Genomic DNA, 19,967 nt, shown 5'->3' on the forward strand with positions numbered 1-19,967 from the left:
TTTGGCACATTGTTCGCTATGTATATTAGGGCTCCCTAAAATTGGTATATGAAATACCGGGATAGCGGATCGTCATACATGATCGAAAATATGCATATATGTATATATACCGATGTACCACCATATGTATGATAATGGAAAGAGGGAAAACGCATGTTAGCATGTAAGCGTATGTATGTACCAATAGAATACAGCGAAAGTAGCGTTAAACTAGAATTCGATTTTTGCATTTCAAACTTTTATAATTGTTATTGTAAAATTACTGACTGCCTGCGTGCAGTCCTACATAATTCTATAACTGAGGAATTATTACAATGAATTGTCTTTAGGAAATAACTGTCCACCGGCGTACAAAATCGTATATTAGGGCGGTAAATTAGCTTGTAAGATCAGAAGCTAGGAGATAGGCATACGAGTCAGTGGGCTTCTACCACTGACCAACACGACCTGAAGGTTTCTACTTCATTTCGTGAATTATTTTATATTCAGTAGGAGGTTTCTACTCCAACTGACGGAGAGCTAGCAGAGGGGTTCTACCTCAGCTACTCTTATTTAGACAGGGACAAAGAATAGGAGTAGCTCTTAAGGATATCGATCCCTTTTTAAATAAACTTTATAACGTTTTCAGAACTCCTTTGTCTATTTATTTTCATCGGAATAGGTTCCCCCACCAAATATAGGAACCCTGGACGGACTGGGCATACCTCAGCAGGAATTAGTCCGTCACATATGGCGCCCGAGCAGGCGTATAAATAAAATCACATATGGCGACCGAGCAGGCTTATAAATAAAAACACATATGGCACCCAAGCCGACTTAAGAAAGATCAAGGAAATCAACAAGGCTTTACATAAAGGATATTCAAAGGAAGGTAACAGCGACATACGGAAATAAAGTCAAAACAACGATATACGATGCAACAGCCAGGCACATACGCAACCACTATGGACCTGGTAAGAAAATGGGGTTTAAAATACGACGGGGGCAAGGATCCTCTAGGGTTCATAGAACGCGTGGAAGAACTGGCAGAAGGATACGAAATAAACGTCAACTCGATACCACGAGCATTGCCGGAGCTACTCAAAGACAAAGCGTTGGTTTGGTACCGAAATAACAACCGGATTTGGAAAGAGTGGGACTCATTCAAGAAAGATTTCCTAAAATTTTTTCTCAGCTCCAGATATTTTGAACAGTTGGACGACGAGATACGGGCACGCATGCAAGGACCAGGAGAGAAGTTCAAGGATTATGTGCTAGCATTACAAGGGCTGATGCGACATGCCGCCTACACCGAAGACAAAAAGCTAAACCGCATATACAGGAACTCCCGCAGAGAAATACAGCTGTATGTTAAAAGAGGCGAGATCAACAGCCTGGAAGAATTGGTAAGTTTGGTAGAAGATTATGAAAATATTACCCCTGACAGAGATCCGATGCGACAAACGGCAAGACCATTTGTACCAAGGCGCCCACAAGAACGTTACCAATATATACAGGCAGAGGAGCGGGAACAGCAGGCATAGAAACAACCATCCCAGAAATCAGACCCGGCACCAAGATACATCGATACAGACACGGCGTGCAGACGATGCGGAGGAGGCGGCCATGTCGCATACGATTCCCGTAGCGCTCGCATCGAATTCTGCTGGACATGCGGAAAAGTAGGCACACTCACACGAAATTGTTGTAGACGAACGCAGGGAAACGGCCAGAGACCTCATTGGCACCGAGGAGTGGGGTCTCCCCAAACGCAGCCTCGGGAAAACTAAACACCTTAAGACATACAAAGGGCCGGATCTTGGCGAATATTACGGTGAATGGCGAAGAGGTAGTAGCAGCAATCGATACAGGGGCGACGCGAAGCTTTGTAAGTGGAACAATGGCAAGAAGGCTGAAGACAAGTATATTCAAGGCGATAGAAACACGAGTGATACTGGGAGATGGCAAACCGAAGACGATCATAGAAGCGGTAGATGTAGAAGTGAGAATGAGTAACCAAGTGCTGCGAAATGAAATGCTAATCCTACCAGGACTAGTCGACGAAGTGGTGCTTGGAACGGATTACCTAGCGAAGGTGAACATGGAGATGAGATGTGGAGAACAAACGCTAACCTTGAACACAAACAATCAGGAGGAGGATGCGGTCACTTGTACAACAATGGTCGAAAGTAGAAATGAAAGTAGTCACAAAGATAACAGCCTAAAAGTTGCGAACACAGACGAGTCGGTGAGTAAATTTCTCAACAAAGAATTACAGATGTTCCAGGAGATGTCAGGTGTATCCAACGTGGCCACGCACAAGATAGTGATGAGAGACGACCGCCCCATAAAACAAAGGTATTACCCGAAGAATCCCAAGATGCAAGAGATTATTAATAAGGAAATCGATGAGCTTATCGAGAAAGGTTGCATCGAACCTTCTAGAAGTCCGCACAGCGCACCAATAGTTTTGGCAAGGAAGAAAAATGGTAAGTGGAGATTATGCGTAGATTACCGCCAACTAAACGCAAGGTCAGTACCAGACGCATACCCGTTACCCCGTATCCAACACATCCTGGATAGATTGAGAAGTGCTCGGTTTATCAGCAGCCTCGATTTAAAAAACGGATATTGGCAAATCCCCATTTTGTCATGTGAAACCTTTGATAACATTACAAAATTGCCTGATGATGATTACGTTGGCGGTTTTCGAAATGGTTCCATCGCAATATGCCAGTAAATGTTTCTTTCTTTACAGTTTCTCTTAGAAAACATAATAATTGAAATTCAATTATTATAAGCCGGTGTTAAGCTCGTGAATTCTTAAATATAAGTATAAACTGAAAACACCATTAAACAAACATACATAAATATGTAAAACTGAGCCCGAGTTTACAAAGCTTCTCATTCGCAACGAAGAAGAACTTTACAAAAACAAATCTACATGGCACACAAATTAATATAGAGACAAAATGTCTCAATTGTGTTGTTAGTGTAGAAATGAGAAAAACTGAATTAAGCATGAAAACAAATACCAGCAGGATAGCCTAGTTGTTAAAGGCAACTGCAGTTTCACCATGTGATTCACGGTTCGAATCCCGGTGAAACCTTCGGTAACATTACAAAATTGCCTCATGATGATTACGTTGGCGGTTTTCGAAATGGTTCCACCGCAATATGCCAGTAAATGTTTCTTTCTTTTCAGTTTCTCTTAGAAAACATAATAATTGAAATTCAATTATTATAAGCCGGTGTTAAGCTCATGAATTTTTAAATATAAGTATAAATTGAACACACCATTAAACAAACATACAATAAAATATATAGACAAACAAACGGTCTTAGAATGGAAAGCCCTACGTCAGCCATTCTTAGGCATGGCATTTTTCGCCAGGTACGTATTTGACATAATATGTGTTTTAACTTATAATAACGAAGAGCTAGTAGTCGCTTCCCAAGGCAGTCGGTTCTATGTACTGGAGCGACTCGGGATTTTTCCCGACCGATGGTTGTCATTCCAGTGTAAGCCCATTTAATTTGTTGCGTCCTCCCTACATATTTTCATCCTACCAGCAGATCCTTGCACCGGGACTGCGCCATACATTCCTGCTCCGGGAAGGTATCGAACCCAATCCGGATCCTACACCTGACCCCGGTCCTGAGAAATTGTTTTGCTGCGTATGCCGGAAAATAATCTTTTTAGGATGGTCACAGTATTGTCAGTGTGTCACGTGCAAAGGATGGTTGCATCGGACAGGTTTTTCTGGGCTAGACCCCACATCCCGACTTCTTAGTAACTTTCATAACTATTTTGTGGCTCCTTGCTGTTCACGCCCAAGGGCGTCGCGTAATCTGCGCCTTAGCTCCGTAGTCACCCGTCACTTACCCCTAGAGACGTTTCCTCCGTTGCACTTCAGAATTCTGCAGTTAAACTGTAATGGATTAATGGGGAAGATCACGGAGATAGTGGATTTCAGGAAGCGGCATAACATCCGCATTGCTGTGATTCAAGAGACCAAACTCACAGCAAGATCTTCTCTGTGGATCTGCTCTGGGTATAACGTCCACTGAAAAGATCGCGTGAGCGGAAATGGAGGCGGTCTCGCGTTTATCATCTACCTCCCAGTGCAATATAATCAATTAGATCCCGACATGGGTCGCAGGAACTGTGTCCTAGAGGGTCATGACATATCTGTCCGGTCAGGCGATATAAACTAAGAAATCATCAACATCTACATCTCTCCTGTCACCTGTTGCCCCAGTGCATCCCGCCCTGATATCATCGCACTACTCACTGGCGATAATCGCATTATCGTAGGTGATTTCAATGCCCATCATGATATATGGCATTCTAACCTACAGGCGGACAGCAGGGGTGAGATATTGTCGGACCAAATAGAGGAAACGACGTTCTGCACGATAAACGGAGACGCCCCCACTCGTATGGTAATAAGCTGTCACAGTTCGCCAGATCTATCCATCGTGAGCGCAGGACTAGTAAACTGCGTCAACTGGCAGCCAATGGTAACATTGGCATCTGACCATCTGCCTATACTCCTTTCGCTCGAGCGATCTGCCGACTTCATCACTACTGAGAACAGCACTTTAATCAACTTTAGGAAAGGAAAGTGGGACGACTACAAATCCTTTACAGACAATCGCTTTGCTGCCCTTACTATCCCGACTGATTAGCGCCAAGGGGAATGTGCTTTCCGCATGGTAACTGAATCCGCCCGACTCGTTTTATTCCCGGCGGAATAATTCCGGAAATCCGGCCTCATTTTCCGGCGGATACCTCACATTTAGTGAGAGAACGTGACCTTATAAGACAGCACGATCCCGGCGACCCCCAAATAAGGGATATAAACCAACGCATCAGATTGCTTGTCGATGAACGCAAGCGGAACTTACGGATTTACCTTTTGCGAGGGGCTCCGATTTATGTGCTTCAGCACAATAATGAAAGTTTTTATATCAAATTTACTATATTTAGCAAACATAATACTTGCTTGCTCCGATTTATGTGCTTCAGCACAATAATGAAAGTTTTTAAATCAGATTTGCTATATTGACTTGTTTTGCCACTTTCAGCAAAAATATTTACCTTTTCTTTTTAGGTTTAAATAAAACGACACCTTTTATTAGGGTTTAGATAATGTAATGTTTTTTTTTTAATGTACTATATATTAATATTACACAACACTTTAGTTTTTGTCTCAAACTTATTTAATTAATTATGATCAGCAATTCAACAGGTTAAAAAGCAATCAAAGACCCATCAATTTCCAAAAATGTACAAAACGGTTCGGTATGGCGGAAGAGCTTAACGCAAAAAGAGAGTTTCCTGTATTCTAATTAGAAATAATATTGATGTTTACAGTGAAAGAGCTAAATGAAGATATGGTTTTTGCTCTATTGGAAATGCTTATAGCTAACGATTAACTTATACATATTTTAACATAGAGCAATAGCTTTTACAAGTAACACTCAACAGCTTAACGTTAACATGATTTGAAGCTAGAGTTTGAGTGTAAAGGAAATGAGAACAATGAAACGAAATGATTCCAATAAGAAGTGGATCTCCGATGTCAAATAACCAAGTTGCAATAAAAAAATATTTCGGCTGTAAATCAAAGGATTAAAAAAGAAAATTTTCGAAACCATCTCCGTAAGCTACATATTTATGGGGCGGACTTTCCTTTCACAATTTTTTTATGTATGTAGATCAACCCAGTCTAAGGTACATGTTATTTGCCTCACACAAAGTGGATTAATCCTACTACTTTTACACATACTGGAATATGCACTCAATTTTTCGGAGTATATATTGTACTTAATTGTATGGTATGACATATTTAAATAATTAATATCAGTTATTTGCAAATTTGTTTCAGATGAATGATCGTGATCTTGATGTCAGCAACCAGAAGTTTCTGCACCATTCAAAGTAACTGCCACACTCTCCAGCTTAAACGATAAATGCGTCTTTTTGCAGTTGAGATCGGTGTTCAATGCATGAATTATCTGTGGAAAAGGAAGTAAAACAAAGTTGGATTTTAAATCATACTTCGAATATATAAGACATCGTTAGCGAGTTTCCAATTTTTAATATGTACAGTGTACACTATGCCGTTCGTTAAATACCTATATATTTTATAGCCAGCGTGAACTTCTACACAAGGGTATTATAACTTTAATTTGATAACGGTAGTACATAATGGCATAAAGGAATCGAGATATATGTTGGAATGATTTTCCGTCATCCCTTGTTAAATTTGGTTTCGATATCAATCGGCTTCAGCGTTGTACAATCATCAGTATCGATTTTCGTTCTGTTCAGTTGTTGTCGTTTCTCTTGTATTTATAGTTCGCATGTACATGAGCAGGTATTGTAAAATTGATGTTTGTGTGTGTGCTGTGTGTTCATTCAGAACGAAGGGTGGTTTTTACTGATCGATTTGTGTGGCTGACTGAGGCAGGTAGAAGGCAATAATTCTAGTCGTTTGATCTTCTCTGTGGATTTGTTGTTTTGGTGCGTTTATATTTTTGTGTTTATTTGTTGTTTCGTACTTGTCTGTTGTATCTGAGTGGTTACTTTGTTTCTGGTAAACAAGTTTTAAGGCTCAAATATTGTGTCAGAAATTGTGTTCATCTGTTCGTTTATTATTCTAACAGCCCCAATAGAGAAACTTGAGGCCGTAGAGCTGACAAAGAACAGCAAATTGGTATCTTTCGACATACAATATCTATACACACCAATACCAATACCAATACCAATATCGGAGACAAACACGCCATAACTATTTTCAATTCAACAATAAAATATATATAAGAATTCATGAGCTTAACACCGGCTTATAATAATTGAATTTCAATTATTATGTTTTCTAAGAGAAACTGAAAAGAAAGAAACATTTACTGGCATATTGCGATGAAACCATTTCGAAAACCGCCAAAGTGATCATCATAGGCAATTTTGTAATGTTATCAAAGGTTTCACCGGTATTCAAACCGTGAATCACATGGTGAAACTGCAGTTGCCTTTAATCACTAGGCTATCCTGCTGGTATTTGTTTTCATGCTTAATTCAGGTTTTCTCTTTTCTACCCTAACAACACAATTGAGACATTTTGTCTCTATGTTAATTTGTGTGCCATGTAGATTTGTTTTTGTAAAGTTCTTCTTCGTTGCGAATGAGAAGCTTTGTAAACTCGGGCTAAGTTTTACATACATACTGGAATATGCACTCAATTTTTCGGAGTATATATTGTACTTAATTGTATGGTATGACATATTTAAATAATTAGTATCAGTTATTTGCAAATTTGTTTCAGATGAATGATCGTGATCTTGATGTCAGCAACCAGAAGTTTCTGCACCATTCAAAGTAACTGCCACACTCTCCAGCTTAAACGATAAATGCGTCTTTTTGCAGTTGAGATCGGTGTTCAATGCATGAATTATCTGTGGAAAAGGAAGTAAAACAAAGTTGGATTTTAAATCATACTTCGAATATATAAGACATCGTTAGCGAGTTTCCAATTTTCAATGTGTACAGTGTACACTATGCCGTTCGTTAAATACCTATATATTTTATAGCCAGCGTGAACTTCTACACAAGGGTATTATAACTTTAATTTGATAACGGTAGTACATAATGGCATAAAGGAATCGAGATATATGTTGGAATGATTTTCCGTCATCCCTTGTTAAATTTGGTTTCGATATCAATCGGCTTCAGCGTTGTACAATCATCAGTATCGATTTTCGTTCTGTTCAGTTGTTGTCGTTTCTCTTGTATTTATAGTTCGCATGTACATGAGCAGGTATTGTAAAATTGATGTTTGTGTGTGTGCTGTGTGTTCATTCAGAACGAAGGGTGGTTTTTACTGATCGATTTGTGTGGCTGACTGAGGCAGGTAGAAGGCAATAATTCTAGTCGTTTGATCTTCTCTGTGGATTTGTTGTTTTGGTGCGTTTATATTTTTGTGTTTATTTGTTGTTTCGTACTTGTCTGTTGTACCTGAGTGGTTACTTTGTTTCTGGTAAACAAGTTTTAAGGCTCAAATATTGTGTCAGAAATTGTGCTCATCTGTTCGTTTATTATTCTAACAGACCCAATAGAGAAACTTGAGGCCGTAGAGCTGACAAAGAACAGCAAATTGGTATCTTTCGACATAAAATATCTATACACACCAATACCAATACCAATACCAATATCGGAGACAAACACGCCATAACTATTTTCAATTCAACAATAAAATATATATAAGAATTCATGAGCTTAACACCGGCTTATAATAATTGAATTTCAATTATTATGTTTTCTAAGAGAAACTGAAAAGAAAGAAACATTTACTGGCATATTGCGATGAAACCATTTCGAAAACCGCCAAAGTGATCATCATAGGCAATTTTGTAATGTTATCAAAGGTTTCACCGGTATTCAAACCGTGAATCACATGGTGAAACTGCAGTTGCCTTTAATCACTAGGCTATCCTGCTGGTATTTGTTTTCATGCTTAATTCAGGTTTTCTCTTTTCTACCCTAACAACACAATTGAGACATTTTGTCTCTATGTTAATTTGTGTGCCATGTAGATTTGTTTTTGTAAAGTTCTTCTTCGTGTGAAACCTTTGATAACATTACAAAATTGCCTGATGATGATTACGTTGGCGGTTTTCGAAATGGTTCCATCGCAATATGCCAGTAAATGTTTCTTTCTTTTCAGTTTCTCTTAGAAAACATAATAATTGAAATTCAATTATTATAAGCCGGTGTTAAGCTCGTGAATTCTTAAATATAAGTATAAACTGAAAACACCATTAAACAAACATACATAAATATGTAAAACTGAGCCCGAGTTTACAAAGCTTCTCATTCGCAACGAAGAAGAACTTTACAAAAACAAATCTACATGGCACACAAATTAATATAGAGACAAAATGTCTCAATTGTGTTGTTAGTGTAGAAATGAGAAAAACTGAATTAAGCATGAAAACAAATACCAGCAGGATAGCCTAGTTGTTAAAGGCAACTGCAGTTTCACCATGTGATTAACGTTCGAATCCCGGTGAAACCTTCGGTAACATTACAAAATTGCCTCATGATGATTACGTTGGCGGTTTTCGAAATGGTTCCACCGCAATATGCCAGTAAATGTTTCTTTCTTTTCAGTTTCTCTTAGAAAACATAATAATTGAAATTCAATTATTATAAGCCGGTGTTAAGCTCATGAATTCTTAAATATAAGTATAAATTGAACACACCATTAAACAAACATACAATAAAATATATAGACAAACAAACGGTCTTAGAATGGAAAGCCCCACGTCAGCCATTCTTAGGCATGGCATTTTGTGAGGACCCCAAAACCGAGGGTTTTGTACTCTCACAACATATATCTATTTTCTCATTTTTTACATGTTATACAATGATTGAACTTAACTCCGAATTTAACATTTGTACATTTTTATAACATGAATTATATCTTTATGAATTACACGTCAAAACACATACATGCGGTTGCATATTGAATTATTATTTATTAAATTGAAGGATAAACCAGACTTGCGTACTTTTGCACACAAGCAAAATATTTACATTTTTCGCCCACATAAGGTTCAAATATAGGTCACCCTAACATACACTAAAACATTTGGAAGGAACATGGAAACGCACAAAACATAAAATTATGCCGGTCAACCAACCCTTTGCGCATCCAATGCACTCAGCCACAAATGCAACATACAAAATAATTTGGATAAACAAAGATCAGCAGTAAAAGTCGCCAAACTAAGCGCTGCTACTAATTGGGACTTTTCTCTACATACTTACGTACAAGCATACGACACACCAACGCACGCCCTAAGCAGAAGCCGAAAGCATCAAACGAGGCCAACGCACCATCAAAACCAAGTGACAGCGAACATACGCATAAACACAAATGGTCGAATTCGATAGGTAAAGCAAAGACTGGAAAACACGGCAGGCATACAACAAGCATACGTACGAGATTTGGCACATTGTTCGCTATGTATATTAGGGCTCCCTAAAATTGGTATATGAAATACCGGGATAGCGGATCGTCATACATGATCGAAAATATGCATATATGTATATATACCGATGTACCACCATATGTATGATAATGGAAAGAGGGAAAACGCATGTTAGCATGTAAGCGTATGTATGTACCAATAGAATACAGCGAAAGTAGCGTTAAACTAGAATTCGATTTTTGCATTTCAAACTTTTATAATTGTTATTGTAAAATTACTGACTGCCTGCGTGCAGTCCTACATAATTCTATAACTGAGGAATTATTACAATGAATTGTCTTTAGGAAATAACTGTCCACCGGCGTACAAAATCGTATATTAGGGCGGTAAATTAGCTTGTAAGATCAGAAGCTAGGAGATAGGCATACGAGTCAGTGGGCTTCTACCACTGACCAACACGACCTGAAGGTTTCTACTTCATTTCGTGAATTATTTTATATTCAGTAGGAGGTTTCTACTCCAACTGACGGAGAGCTAGCAGAGGGGTTCTACCTCAGCTACTCTTATTTAGACAGGGACAAAGAATAGGAGTAGCTCTTAAGGATATCGATCCCTTTTTAAATAAACTTTATAACGTTTTCAGAACTCCTTTGTCTATTTATTTTCATCGGAATAGGTTCCCCCACCAAATATAGGAACCCTGGATGGACTGGGCATACCTCAGCAGGAATTAGTCCGTCACATATGGCGCCCGAGCAGGCTTATAAATAAAATCACATATGGCGACCGAGCAGGCTTATAAATAAAAACACATATGGCACCCAAGCCGACTTAAGAAAGATCAAGGAAATCAACAAGGCTTTACATAAAGGATATTCAAAGGAAGGTAACAGCGACATACGGAAATAAAGTCAAAACAAGGATATACGATGCAACAGCCAGGCACATACGCAACCACTATGGACCTGGTAAGAAAATGGGGTTTAAAATACGACGGGGGCAAGGATCCTCTAGGGTTCATAGAACGCGTGGAAGAACTGGCAGAAGGATACGAAATAAACGTCAACTCGATACCACGAGCATTGCCGGAGCTACTCAAAGACAAAGCGTTGGTTTGGTACCGAAATAACAACCGGATTTGGAAAGAGTGGGACTCATTCAAGAAAGATTTCCTAAAATTTTTTCTCAGCTCCAGATATTTTGAACAGTTGGACGACGAGATACGGGCACGCATGCAAAGACCAGGAGAGAAGTTCAAGGATTATGTGCTAGCATTACAAGGGCTGATGCGACATGCCGCCTACACCGAAGACAAAAAGCTAAACCGCATATACAGGAACTCCCGCAGAGAAATACAGCTGTATGTTAAAAGAGGCGAGATCAACAGCCTGGAAGAATTGGTAAGTTTGGTAGAAGATTATGAAAATATTACCCCTGACAGAGATCCGATGCGACCAACGGCAAGACCATTTGTACCAAGGCGCCCAGAAGAACGTTACCAATATATACAGGCAGAGGAGCGGGAACAGCAGGCAGAGAAACAACCATCCCAGAAATCAGACCCGGCACCAAGATACATCGATACAGACACGGCGTGCAGACGATGCGGAGGAGGCGGCCATGTCGCATACGATTCCCGTAGCGCTCGCATCGAATTCTGCTGGACATGCGGAAAAGTAGGCACACTCACACGAAATTGTTGTAGACGAACGCAGGGAAACGGCCAGAGACCTCATTGGCACCGAGGAGTGGGGTCTCCCCAAACGCAGCCTCGGGAAAACTAAACACCTTAAGACATACAAAGGGCCGGATCTTGGCGAATATTACGGTGAATGGCGAAGAGGTAGTAGCAGCAATCGATACAGGGGCGACGCGAAGCTTTGTAAGTGGAACAATGGCAAGAAGGCTGAAGACAAGTATATTCAAGGCGATAGAAACACGAGTGATACTGGGAGATGGCAAACCGAAGACGATCATAGAAGCGGTAGATGTAGAAGTGAGAATGAGTAACCAAGTGCTGCGAAATGAAATGCTAATCCTACCAGGACTAGTCGACGAAGTGGTGCTTGGAACGGATTACCTAGCGAAGGTGAACATGGAGATGAGATGTGGAGAACAAACGCTAACCTTGAACACAAACAATCAGGAGGAGGATGCGGTCACTTGTACAACAATGGTCGAAAGTAGAAATGAAAGTAGTCAAAAAGATAACAGCCTAAAAGTTGCGAACACAGACGAGTCGGTGAGTAAATTTCTCAACAAAGAATTACAGATGTTCCAGGAGATGTCAGGTGTATCCAACGTGGCCACGCACAAGATAGTGATGAGAGACGACCGCCCCATAAAACAAAGGTATTACCCGAAGAATCCCAAGATGCAAGAGATTATTAATAAGGAAATCGATGAGCTTATCGAGAAAGGTTGCATCGAACCTTCTAGAAGTCCGCACAGCGCACCAATAGTTTTGGCAAGGAAGAAAAATGGTAAGTGGAGATTATGCGTAGATTACCGCCAACTAAACGCAAGGTCAGTACCAGACGCATACCCGTTACCCCGTATCCAACACATCCTGGATAGATTGAGAAGTGCTCGGTTTATCAGCAGCCTCGATTTAAAAAACGGATATTGGCAAATCCCCATGGAAGAAAACAGCAAACAATACACCGCATTCGCTGTACCCGGACGTGGGCTATATCAATGGAAAGTAATGTCGTTCGGTCTGCGCTCAGCCCCAGCAACTTTCCAGAGAGCACTCGATCACGTTATAGGACCAGAGTTGGAACCTTACGCATTCGCATATCTAGATGACATCATCATTACGAGCAAAACATTGGAAGAACACATAAGACACCTGGCGGAAGTATTTCAACGGCTGCGAAGAGCAAACCTTATGATAAACCCGGAAAAATGTGAGTTTTTTAAGAAAAGTTTAAAGTATCTAGGTCATGTCGTTAGCGAGGAAGGCATTCACACGGACCCGGACAAGATAGCAGCCATCAAAGAGTTGACACCGCCAAACAATTTACGCGAACTACGAAGATTCCTAGGAGTGGTATCGTGGTACAGGAGATTCGTCTCAGACTTTTCACAAGTTTCACACCCGTTGACGTCAATGCTAAAGAAAGGAAGGAAGTGGAAGTGGTCGGAAGAGCAGCATTCGGCATTCGAAGCATTAAAAGCCGCACTCACCCAAGCACCTGTACTAGCTTGTCCAGATTTTTCGAAGAAGTTTTGCCTACAGACGGATGCAAGCGATTTTGGCCGCGGAGCAGTGCTCACCCAAGGATCAGGCAGCGAAGAACGAGTGATTGCTTATGCGAGTCGCCGACTTAACAAGGCAGAAACAAATTATTCCCCGACAGAGAAAGAATGTTTGGAAATAGTGTGGGCGATAAGGAAGATGAGACCCTACCTAGAGGGATACACGTTCACGGTAATCACAGACCACCTAGCTCTAAAATGGTTAAACGCAATAGACAGTCCGACGGGACGGATTGCTAGATGGGCACTAGAACTACAACAATACTCATTCGACGTACAGTACCGGAAAGGAAAGCTAAACGTGGTGGCAGATGCACTTTCGAGACAGCCGATGGACGAGCAACTAACTACGTTGACAGTAGAGCAAGGAAAACACGAGTGCAAGTGGCTAAAAGCGAAGATTACAGAGGTAAGAAAGGCTCCGGAGAAATTCCCAGACTATGTGATCGAGGACGGAAAGCTCTACAGGAGAATAGAGAGTCAAGTTGATGGTGAAGACGCAGTACCCTGGAAGCTATGTGTACCGACCCAACAGAGACGCAGAGTGCTGGCGGAAATTCATGACACACCAAGCGCAGGACACATGGGCGTTCGAAAATCTATTGCACGAGCGACGACACGATATTACTGGCCCGGAATGTTCAGAGACGTAAGGAAGTACGTACAACAATGTCATGGATGTCAGGTATACAAACCTAGTCAACAACAGGCCGCGGGTAAGATGTTAACTAAAATTCCAGAAGAACCGTGGGCAACAGTGTGTGCAGACTTTGTTGGTCCAATGCCACGCTCAAAACATGGTAATACAATGGCATTAGTTTTCGTTGACAGATTTTCAAAATGGGTGGAGATAATGGCAATTAGAAAGGCAACAACAGAAAGCGTAGTACGAGGATTTAGAGAGAGAATTTTGGCACGATTTGGCATTCCACAGGTATTAATCACAGACAACGGAGCGCAGTTCGTGAGCAAACGTTTTAAGAAGTATTTGGAGGAGCTTGGCGTAAAACACCAGCTGACAACACCATACACACCGCAGGAGAATCCGACAGAAAGAGCGAACCGCAACATCAAGAGGATGATAGCACAGTTTTCAGGGAATGAGCAGAGAAAATGGGACGAGCTGATACCAGAGGTAACACTCGCATTAAACACAAGCGTATGCGAATCGACAGGGTACAGTCCAGCATATGTAGTACAAGGCAGAGAACCAAGAATTCCCAATAGCCTTTACGACGAGCATACATTCGGTACAGGTGAGAGAGTAGCTAATCCAGCCGAGAAATCAATGAAGATGAAGGAGATATTCGAGATGGTACGACGGAAACAAGAGCGAGCATCAGCGGAGCAAGCAAAGCATTATAATTTAAGAAGAAGGCAATGGCGACCGGCTATAGGCGACCTAGTGCTGGTAAAGGAGCATCAGCTGTCAAAAGCGGTGGATAACTTTGCAGCCAAACTAGCGCCCAGGTACAGTGGACCCCACCGGGTAACGAACTTTGTATCACCAGTGATCGTAGAGCTAGACAAAGTTTTCAGAGGAAGGAGGAGGACAGCCCACTTAAGTGAGCTGAAAGCATACCACGCAACAGACGCCGCCGACAATAATGAATCCATAAAGCAAAGGAATGAACAGGGTAACAAGAAGAACGCTAGTGAAGATCAAATCCCGTCAACATCGTCCAATCGAACAACAAACAATATCCCCGAGGTACAACAACAGAGAGAGAACAGCGAGGTAGCCATCTGTGGTACGCTCACACGAGTCAGCGAAGAGACCGGGAGGCAACGAGGAGAGAACCAAAGTACAACAACTGATAGTATACAGAGACACTCAAGTGCAAAAAAATACGGAGAATCAGGTACGGGTCGCTCGAGGAACCCAAGTACAGATCGCCAGAGGACCGATACCTGGAGCAAGATTACACCTAGGAAGACAGTTTGCTAAAGCAGCCCTAAATGAACACACACCCAGAGACAACTCCGGAATAACGGACTATTACGTGATATCTACTGTAACTCGAATCACATCGGTAGTAACGTACACGCCCAACCGCAACAGTATCAAATCATACACGAAGAAACTTCATTCCAAGAAGTACCCGGACTTCGAATCAACCACTAAAGCCCGTTAAACTCTAACCACAATTACATAATCACATAAATGTACTCCTTAACTAGGCTCAAGATATACCACGTTTTTACAAAAAAAAAAAAAAATTCCACCCTAAGGAAAATCCACCAGTTTTTCATTTACAGTATAGACTGGAATCACACACCACCGATGGGAAAGGAAGCAAAACGCCAACAATGAACGACGACAGCGAAATATTAAGCCGTATGGACAGCGAGGTCAACGGCAGCCTCAACGACAACAACAGCGATATATTGAGCCTGATGGCCAGCGACGGCAGTGACGACGAAGGCAGCATGGGCGACCAATTCGGCGTGCGGATCACGCGCTCCTGCATGGTGACCGTAAGCTTCGCTGCGGTAGGTGAGGGGGGAGTGTGAGGACCCCAAAACCGAGGGTTTTGTACTCTCACAACATATATCTATTTTCTCATTTTTTACATGTTATACAATGATTGAACTTAACTCCGAATTTAACATTTGTACATTTTTATAACATGAATTATATCTTTATGAATTACACGTCAAAACACATACATGCGGTTGCATATTGAATTATTATTTACTAAATTGAAGGATAAACCAGACTTGCGTACTTTTGCACGCAAGCAAAATATTTACATTTTTCGCCCACATAAGGTTCAAATATAGGTCACCCTAACATACACTAAAACATTTGGAAGGAACATGGAAACGCACAAAACATAAAATTATGCCGGTCAACCAACCCTTTGCGCATCCAATGCAATCAGCTACAAATGCAACATACAAAATAATTTGGATAAATAAAGATCAGCAGTAAAAGTCGCCAAACTAAGCGCTGCTACTAATTGGGACTTTTCTCTACATACTTACGTACAAGCATACGACACACCAACGCACGCCCTAAGCAGAAGCCGAAAGCATCAAACGAGGCCAACGCACCATCAAAACCAAGTGACAGCGAACATACGCATAAACACAAATGGTCGAATTCGATAGGTAAAGCAAAGACTGGAAAACACGGCAGGCATACAACAAGCGTACGTACGAGATTTGGCACATTGTTTGCTATGTATATTAGGGCTCCCTAAAATTGGTATATGAAATACCGGGATAGCGGATCGTCATACATGATCGAAAATATGCATATATGTATATATACCGATGTACCACCATATGTATGATAATGGAAAGAGGGAAAACGCATGTTAGCATGTAAGCGTATGTATGTACCAATAGAATACAGCGAAATTAGCGTTAAACTAGAATTCGATTTTTGCATTTCCAACTTTTATAATTGTTATTGTAAAATTACTGACTGCCTGCGTGCAGTCCTACATAATTCTATAACTGAGTAATTATTACAATGTATTGTTTTTAGGAAATAACTGTCCACCGGCGTACAAAATCGTATATAAGGGCGGCAAATTAGCTTGTAAGATCAGAAGCTAGGAGATAGGTATACGAGTCAGTGGGCTTCTACCACTGACCAACACGACCTGAAGGTTTCTACTTCATTTCGTGAATTATTTTATATTCAGTAGGAGGTTTCTACTCCAACTGACGGAGAGCTAGCAGAGGGGTTCTACCTCAGCTACTCTTATTTAGACAGGGACAAAGAATAGGAGTAGCTCTTAAGGATATCGATCCCTTTTTAAATAAACTTTATAACGTTTTCAGAACTCCTTTGTCTATTTATTTTCATCGGAATAGGTTCCCCCACCAAATATAGGAACCCTGGACGGACTGGGCATACCTCAGCAGGAATTAGTCCGTCACAATTTTACGCCAGGTACGTATTTGACATAATATGTGTTTTAACTTATAATAACGAAGAGCTAGTAGTCGCTTCCCAAGGCAGTCGGTTATATGTACTGGAGCGACTCGGGATTTTTCCCGACCGATGGTTGTCATTCCAGTGTAAGCCTATTTAATTTGTTGCGTCCTCCCTACATATTTTCATCCTACCAGCAGATCCTTGCAACGGGACTGCGCCATACATTCCTGCTCCGGGAAGGTATCGAACCCAATCCGGATCCTACACCTGACCCCGGTCCTGAGAAATTGTTTTGCTGCGTATGCCGGAAAATAATCTTTTTAGGATGGTCACAGTATTGTCAGTGTGTCACGTGCAAAGGATGGTTGCATCGGACAGGTTTTTCTGGGCTAGACCCCACATCCCGACTTCTTAGTAACTTTCATAACTATTTTGTGGCTCCTTGCTGTTCACGCCCAAGGGCGTCGCGTAATCTGCGCCTTAGCTCCGTAGTCACCCGTCACTTACCCCTAGAGACGTTTCCTCCGTTGCACTTCAGAATTCTGCAGTTAAACTGTAATGGATTAACGGGGAAGATAACGGAGATAGTGGATTTCAGGAAGCGGCATAACATCCGCATTGCTTAGATTCAAGAGACCAAACTCACAACAAGATCTTCTCTGTGGATCTGCTCTGGGTATAACGTCCACTGAAAAGATCGCGTGAGCGGAAATGGAGGCGGTCTCGCGTTTATCATCTACCTCCCAGTGCAATATAATCAATTAGATCCCGACATGGGTCGCAGGAACTGTGTCCTAGAGGGTCATGGCATATCTGTCCGGTCAGGCGATATAAACTAAGAAATCATCAACATCTACATCTCTCCTGTCACCTGTTGCCCCAGTGCATCCCGCCCTGATATCATCGCACTACTCACTGGCGATAATCGCATTATCGTAGGTGATTTCAATGCCCATCATGATATATGGCATTCTAACCTACAGGCGGACAGCAGGGGTGAGATATTGTCGGACCAAATAGAGGAAACAACGTTCTGCACGATAAACGGAGACGCCCCCACTCGTATGGTAATAAGCTGTCACAGTTCGCCAGATCTATCCATCGTGAGCGCAGGACTAGTAAACTGCGTCAACTGGCAGCCAATGGTAACATTGGCATCTGACCATCTGCCTATACTCCTTTCGCTCGAGCGATCTGCCGACTTCATCACTACTGAGAACAGCACTTTAATCAACTTTAGGAAAGGAAAGTGGGACGACTACAAATCCTTTACAGACAATCGCTTTGCTGCCCTTACTATCCCGACTGATTAGCGCCAAGGGGAATGTGCTTTCCGCATGGTAACTGAATCCACCCGACTCGTTTTATTCCCGCCGGAATACCTCACATTTAGTGAGAGAACGTGACCTTATAAGACAGCACGATCCCGGCGACCCCCAAATAAGGGATATAAACCAACGCATCAGATTGCTTGTCGATGAACGCAAGCGGAACTTACGGATTTACCTTTTGCGAGGGGCTCCGATTTATGTGCTTCAGCACAATAATGAAAGTTTTTATATCAAATTTACTATATTTAGCAAACATAATACTTGCTTGCTCCGATTTATGTGCTTCAGCACAATAATGAGAGTTTTTAAATCAGATTTGCTATATTGACTTGTTTTGCCACTTTCAGCAAAAATATTTACCTTTTCTTTTTAGGTTTAAATAAAACGACACCTTTTATTAGGGTTTAGATAATGTAATGTTTTTTTTTTAATGTACTATATATTAATATTACACAACACTTTAGTTTTTGTCTCAAACTTATTTAATTAATTATGATCAGCAATTCAACAGGTTAAAAAGCAATCAAAGACCCATCAATTTCCAAAAATGTACAAAACGGTTCGGTATGGCGGAAGAGCTTAACGCAAAAAGAGAGTTTCCTGTATTCTAATTAGAAATAATATTGATGTTTACAGTGAAAGAGCTAAATGAAGATATGGTTTCTGCTCTATTGGAAATGCTTATAGCTAACGATTAACTTATACATATTTTAACATAGAGCAATAGCTTTTACAAGTAACACTCAACAGCTTAACGTTAACATGATTTGAAGCTAGAGTTTGAGTGTAAAGGAAATGAGAACAATGAAACGAAATGATTCCAATAAGAAGTGAGAATGATATTAAGTGATGGTAACAGTTGTGTTACATCCTCATGATGGTAAGAGAGTATGTTTTGTATGTTTTTTTTCTAGAAAACATTTTATAAGGTTTAAAGGCAACTGTTAATAAATAATTCAGCTGTAAAGGTGAATTGTAAATGTTTACAAAGAAAGGAAAAAAAAACGAAAAAAACAATTTTTCAAATTTTTCAACTCGGAAAAGTTTCAAATTATTTTCATAAACGTTTGTTCATATGAGGGAATAGCTGCATTTAAACCGTTTCTTGGATTTTCCAACGACCCGTTAGAATTGTAGCCATTCTTAATTTAAAATATGTATGAAATTCAAAATTATTTCATATATGTATTTACATATACATACATATATAATATTATTGAAATTGTAGAAGTAAAAATTATCATCTATAAAAAGTTTTCTTTGCTTACTTTACCTAACTTTTAAACAATTTGTAAAAAAAAATCTATGTTTTGTAAGCTTAATGTTTGTTTGATTATTAATAAATTTATTACAGAAGGTTTTTATGATTTTAAATAGTACTAAAATTGGTGAACAATATTAATAAAGTTTTGGTGTACAAATATATATATATATATATATATATATATATAGATATATATATATAGATTCTTTTTATTTTGTTTTATTTGTTTGTATTTTGT

General features: G+C 40.4%; 1 protein-coding gene across 1 annotated transcript in view; it reads right to left on the reverse strand.

The window, feature by feature from the left end:
• Nucleotides 1-7,198: 7,198 nt before the first annotated feature.
• LOC137234275 (plexin-B-like) overlaps nt 7,199-19,967 on the reverse strand; it is an 890,794-nt gene continuing 878,025 nt past the window's right edge. The window contains exon 11 of the mRNA XM_067757887.1: nt 7,199-7,443. Within this exon, the coding sequence (XP_067613988.1) occupies nt 7,336-7,443 (108 nt within the window). The 3' untranslated portion in view covers nt 7,199-7,335. The remainder of the gene's footprint in view (nt 7,444-19,967) is intronic.

Source organism: Eurosta solidaginis, chromosome X, assembly GCF_040869045.1.
Source record: "Eurosta solidaginis isolate ZX-2024a chromosome X, ASM4086904v1, whole genome shotgun sequence".
Lineage (NCBI taxonomy): Eukaryota > Metazoa > Arthropoda > Insecta > Diptera > Tephritidae > Eurosta > Eurosta solidaginis.